At 37.4% G+C, this 6593-nt stretch overlaps 1 protein-coding gene across 1 annotated transcript; it reads right to left on the bottom strand.

Moving 5' to 3' along the window:
- Positions 1-754: 754 nt before the first annotated feature.
- On the bottom strand, positions 755-5417 carry LOC127419115 (neuropeptides B/W receptor type 2-like). Its single transcript, XM_051660252.1, has 2 exons — positions 5339-5417; positions 755-4947 (listed from the first exon to the last, which is right to left on the bottom strand). The coding sequence occupies exon 2, from the start codon at positions 4818-4820 to the stop codon at positions 3801-3803; it is 1020 nt and encodes a 339-aa protein (XP_051516212.1). The 5' UTR covers positions 4821-4947; positions 5339-5417; the 3' UTR covers positions 755-3800.
- Between the last annotated feature and the right edge of the window lie 1176 nt (positions 5418-6593).

Genomic DNA, 6593 nt, shown 5'->3' on the forward strand with positions numbered 1-6593 from the left:
AACCAACGCACCTAAGACTAAATCTCCTCGTGTCAAATGGCGCACACAGGACATATCATAGTGATAAATGTGTGGTTATTTACTATTATCCTTAATACATTTTAAATGTGCAGCTCTTTTCATTATAGCCTACTAAACTTTACAATTATAGCCTAATTTATAGCCTAACTTTAAGAATAATAATTAAAAAAGAAAGAAAGAAAGAAAGAAAGAAAAAAAAAAAAAAGAAAATAAGAAATTAGAATGGGCTGTGTTTGCGGGAAATGTGATCGTATATTGCCCTCTTCTGCCTGTTGGACGCAGTTACCGAAGCAAGTGTCCGGTGTCTCTTGTGTCATGTGTTTAGCTGTGAAGGTGATTTTACGTCGACTGCAGAAGCATTACAAAGTTCCCTTACAAAACATGTACCATGCTAATCATGGTTCAAAATAGCCTAGTTGCAATTAGGCCTTTTAGGTAATGTGCTAGTACACAATTACAATGGGCTCTCATTTTGAAAGCCTTTCAAAACATTTCTCATTGGCTTTTCAAGCAACATTTAATTTTTGACGTTAGTGCCTATAATGCCAAGGTTTTAAAAGTTGTATTGAGGTAATAATAATATTTGTGGGCTTGAGTCTCAGAATTCAGCTTTTTGTCGTAACACGGTTGAAATAAGTTATTTAAATATATATATATAATAATCGACTGATGGCATATTCTTGGTGTTTTTTTATCTACAGTATCTATGTGGACGACTAAAACTGGATGCCTATTCGAATGCATCCAGAGTCTAATATAACCTGAGCTCTTGAATTCGCTTGTGGGCGCGCACTCACCCATGAAGTTTAAGCCACGCATGAACGCGCATAGAGCCACCAGTAACTTTTCCATACCGCCAGGTGGCATGCGGTAAGACACTCCAGCGTTGAAACTTGGACTTTTAAGCAAAAAGCAATACTAAATCTGTCTGTCTGCACGTCTGTCTTTACGTCTTTTAACATTTTTGTTACACCAATGTCTCGTATGTAACGGTGTAGAATAGGCCTACATGTTTGTTATATGCAAATATAAAATGTGTTCCCTCAGCCTTTTTCTGTTGCTTCTGTTCTCTGGTAATCTGACAAAGAACATTAGGCATAGTTTATTTATTTATTTATTTGTGTGGTTTTGACAAATACATGTAAAAAAGCCTCATCTGTGTGCAATCAAGGTTGAGATTTCCACTTCCATTCATTTTTATTCAATTAAATGTTTATACAATTAACATTGTGGAGCTGCAGAAATGCTATAGGTATTTTATTGTGAACTGAAATATGTGAGGATTCCCAGGAGACTTTATTTAGATTTAAGTAGTATTGTTTGTTTGTTTAAAAAACAAACAAAAAAAAAAAACATTGTATTTAACATTCATTGTAACATTGCATATGTAAGGTACAATGGGGCTAAAGGCTCCGTGGGGTAAAAGGCTCCTTTAATTTTATTTCCTCCCATCAAAAACTAAATAGCATCAAAAACTACAACAGTACTTTCTTGAACACCTGTTTGACACTATGAACTGCAATTGTTTCCTGTTCCATGAGATCATTGCATGTAATGTCTAATGGTTGATTTTGAGGCATGATCTAATTTTTTAATATCTTTTAAAATGTTGTACATTTATGTTGCTGAAGAATATCCTGAACATTATCATATTAATTTTGAAACAAAATACTTGTCATTTTCAATTTTGTTCAAGGTGATATACACTATATGGCCAAAATATGTGGACACCCCCTTCTAATTAAATAATTTGGTTACTCTGTTAATACCAGTGAAGATAAATCATAATTCTACTCCAAACAATGGCATTCTAGGGCATTCGGTGCTTCCAACTTTATGGCAACAGTTTGGGGAGAGCCCTTTTCTATTCCAGCATGAAATTGCCCCTGTGCACAAAGCAAAGTCCATAAAGAAATGGTTTACTGTGTCTGATGTGGAAAAAATTGACTGGCCTGCACAAAGCCCAGACCTGAACCCCACTGAACACCTTTGGGGTGAATTGGAACGCCAACTGAAAGCCAGGCCCCGTCGTCCAACATCAGTGCCGGACCTCAGTGATGCACTTATGTCTGAATGGGAGCAAATCCCTGCAGCCATGTCACTACATACAGTATAGTGGAAAGCCTTCCCAGAAGAGTGGAACTTGTTATTGCATCATAGGGGGAAATTGCTGCCTATGGTTTTGAAATTGAAGGTTCATCAAGCACATATGGTGTCCACAAACTTTTGACCACATAGTGTGTGTGTGTGTGTGTGTGTGTGTGTGTGTGTGTGTGTGTGTGTGTATATATACACACAAAACTGTCCAATAAGTGAAAGGATAGTATTTGGGGTAGATAGATTTGTTATGAACATTTTTGAAAGTGGACATTGACTGATCCAATCACAATGGAGATTCATTTGTTTATTAAATACTTAAGATGTAATGAAATGTCAAATGTGATTGAAATGAACAAGAAATAATGCATCCTTTTCAGAAGTGGTTATTTTGTGTTCCAGTATGTGTTCCAGTAAGTGTGCAAGAGCTAAACAAATGAAACATTTTCACAAGGTACTCTATGTTGTTTTCAGAACACTGAAAACAGCATTAAAAGATAGAAGGGCAATATGTCATGCCTAATAACTTGATCAGGATTCAGGATTATCTATGGTAACAGGCCATATCTTTACTTTTACTTATCAAGATAAATGATATAATGTACAGAGAGAGCAGTATTTATTAATTTCAAATCATATAATATATGTGCAAGACACTTTAAAATCTAAAGTGTGCTCTCTAACCACATGTCATAAACTTGAACTTCTCTGTGATGTAGCCTAGCTACATATTTATTTATTTATTTATTTTATGTGTAGACAAGTGTAAAACCTAAACATTTACATAAACCTTAAAACCTTCTGCCTCCCATCTGAAATTCTACACTGGGGGAAAATGTCCTATATGATGCTTACAGTAAAAAAAAAAAAAAAAGGGCATGATGTAATCCAATGACCCTACCACAACCTGCAATATGTTAAATGAAAGACAACTGATTTATTCCATTTTATTTACAACATTTACAACAATTTAAAAAGCCATGGAACATAGCACGTTTCACTCAGTTATCTGCATAAATGGATGCACAAATTTGCATCCTAGCAAGTAAAGCTTTTTTTTTTTTTTTTTTTTTTTTTCACAGCAGTGTTTCAAAGTATTTTAGACCAACATATCTTGCAAAACACAATTTTTTTTATTTATTTTTAATTTTTTCTATTTTTAAACATTGTATTTATTCATTTAAAGGAAAGGGAGCGCACGTTTAAACCACTGTCTCAACTTTGCTATCAACATTATGCATGACTTAAGTGATGACGTTTCATGTGACAAAAGCAGGCCTATACAAATATAAACACAAGAATCCCTGCTGTTTGAGAAACACATGAGAAACGCACTTTTTGTAATTCGCTCACTTCTAGGGACCTGTCGCCAGACATAGTGTCACAACACATATTTCAGAGAGAACACGCGTGTGCGCTCGAGTAGCACAAGAGGGAGACAAATGCCCACATTGAAATTTAGAAACAGCAGAAAACTTTCTCATACTGTGAATACGTGCCGAAACAGGTGCATCTGAAGTACTATAGTAGCGGACACAAAGGATGTCACAAAAACTAGTGAGCTGGCTTGGTGTCTAATGCCTATATGGGGTGCTCACTAGTTTGTGAGACCCTCCCAGTATTACGTTTGGATCAAAACTGCACCCTTTGCATTTTATTCATCCCATAAAAGTTTATTACATTCACGCAGGTCTACATTCTAACATCTTCTTGAAAGCTTTTCTGAAGCTGTCGTCCAGGAAGGCGTAAAGAAACGGGTTTAAACAGGAGTTGGCGTAACTCAGACTGGTGATAAAATACGAGATCCCGATGAGAAGCGGCGTGGTCCGCAGGTCTGTGGTCAGAGCTACAATGGTGCTAAGGTGGAAAGGTGTCCAACAGAACAGGCACACGGCCAGCACGATAAACACCATGATAGTCACTTTCTTCTTTGCTTTGTCCAGTGCTTTGGCGTTGGTGTTCAGACGCATATTTCTTAGTTTGTACAGCATCATGCTGTAAAGGATGCAAATAGTAGAAACTGGAATGGCAAAGCCCAGTATGAGGGTATAAATCCGGCTCGCTTTGAACCACACACTTTCAGGACTGGGGAAACTCAGAACGCAGCTTTTCCTCTCGGAGTCGTCGGGACTGATGTATACTCCTGCGAACACTGTGAAGGGCATGACGATAAGGATAACAAGCAGCCACACGCACAAACTGACTATCTTCGCTGCCCTGTACGTTCGGTACGGCATGCGCTTGGAGTGCACCGTCGATACAACCACCAGGTACCGGTCCACGCTCATAACCGTCAGAAAGTAGATGCTTGAGAAGATGTTGTAGTGGTCGATGCTTAAAATAATTTTGCAAAGTACTTCACCGAACGGCCAGTAGTGCAAAAGATGCTCCGCTATGTTGATGGGCAACACTAAAGTGAAGAGGTCATCTGCGATTGCCAAGTTGAGAATGAACATGTTGGTCACCGTCTTCATTTTGGGCGCTTTGAGGATCACATAGATGACCGCTGTGTTGCCCGTCAGACCTACTGCACATATCACGGAGTAAATCACTGGGAGAACCACATACAAGTCTGCGTAAAAGAAGTAGTCAGCCGGCGGCGTACAGTTCAGATCGCTCCGATTGGGAGAGTTGTTATAATATAAGTCCATACTGTAGTTGCATGTCGGATTTGGGTTGAGGGGGTTCGAGATGTTCTCCATATTGTGACAGCTGAGCCTCCGGGGATGAGTGTTTTACTTTATAAATCTGCGCTCTCACAATCGCAGATCTCTCCACGAATCTAAGGTGGTCGATGTTTCTCATCTGTGTCTTTGCGCATCCCGAGATCTGAGGATGATACAAAAGATTCTCCAGCAAACAAACTAAAAGCTAAATGCACGATGTCATAAAACCCACAGAATATATTATACGCAGAAATGATCTCCAAAGCTTAGAGCAACAGTTTGATTCATTTTAACTCTTTATTATTATTATTATTATTATTATTATTAATTCCAATTAATTTAAAACACGTTGCAGAATATGTAATCTAATTATAAAGACCAAAAACAATATAATCTTCCCAATATAACTGCGCACACGCCAGAACAAATGTGTAGGTTTAAAAAATGCAAACGTTTTTGTTGTTGTTGTTGTTGTTTTTAAAGCAATGCCATATGTTTCAAATCATTTGAAATTGTTGCTCATTGGCTTGTAGTGAAAAGGTGCGAGTTCCTACCGTGTATTATCTCTCCGTGCGCGCTCTATACCCGCTCTGCGCCAAGAAGCGCAGCTCGCGCTTTTCCCAGCAAATTAAAAGAACCAAGTACGACCGGTGACGTCACAGCGCTCTACACATCTGCCTCCTCGCGTGTTAGGGTTTCTGAAAGTCACTTATCCTTAATGTTTTTTTTTTTTTTTTTTTTTTTTTATAGAATAAGCAAATATTAAAAGGATGATAGGCTTATATGATCAATGAGCCATGCATACAGTAACACAGAGAAAAGCTTAATACACAGACTAGTGTGTGCTATAATATAGTAGCCAATGTATCATATAATTGTGCATGGAAAGTAAATGCATTAGATCCTAATTCTGCATCACCCATTGTTATTCTCCATTCATGCATGCTTTTATACTTTATTGGACTATTGAAAATCAATAGACTGGGCTAATTTAAATCAACAAGACAATGTAATAATGTACATTATCTCCTTTACTGTATATTGTAATTCATCACCATTCTTACAAACATGCTCCAAACTCCTTTAATATTATACTACAGTTGTCAGTGTTGCATTTTGATGGCACTTTGTGATTTAGATGGCTGCTACTTATCTCGACTTATTTGGTGTGTTGCTATTGGTATTTGAGGATTTGTCTTATTAATTCTTTGTTAACCGATTAGTTATTGGCACAACGTATTAATTTTCATCAAAATCAATTTGGTAAAAAGGCATTTGCCCAAAAATAAGTCTCATCTTCTTTTGTCACATCCCCTCCCCTCTTATCTTCCATTAAGATACTAGTCAGATGAGCAGTAGGCAGAATACTTATCCCACCAGGTGTCAGCACTCTGGTCATGTGCAATAGTTAGATGTCCTTATAAAAAGACTTGTGCTCTCTTAGTGTAGTTATTCATGAAACAAAGTGCATATCATAAGTAGCAAAATATGGGGTCCAGTGATTGGCTGATTTTCTAATATGACTAGGTATCATAAGGGTGAATGATTGGCCTATTGTTCAGCATCAGAGAAAGTGATTGGCTGATTGTGCAGTAATTATAAGAGTGAGTAATTATTCAGCATGAAACAATCGGGCTTATGATTGAGTCACAGCCTGTAAATTTTGACTGGCAATCTGAAATTGTGTCAGAAGTTGGTTAAAATTTAAAGAAACTGCACACCTTTGAAACACACTTCAATAAATGCTACCTGTAGCTTCCTATCCATGACCATATTTTAAGAAAGGCAATGTGAGTGAACAAATTTGTT

The sequence above is a fragment of the Myxocyprinus asiaticus genome, chromosome 28 (assembly GCF_019703515.2).
Source record: "Myxocyprinus asiaticus isolate MX2 ecotype Aquarium Trade chromosome 28, UBuf_Myxa_2, whole genome shotgun sequence".
In the NCBI taxonomy this organism is placed as follows: domain Eukaryota; kingdom Metazoa; phylum Chordata; class Actinopteri; order Cypriniformes; family Catostomidae; genus Myxocyprinus; species Myxocyprinus asiaticus.

Excerpts from the sequence above, each read along its gene's own strand:
- LOC127419115 (XM_051660252.1), bottom strand. The coding sequence starts at position 4,820 with ATGGAGAACATCTCGAACCCCCTCAACCCAAATCCGACATGCAACTAC.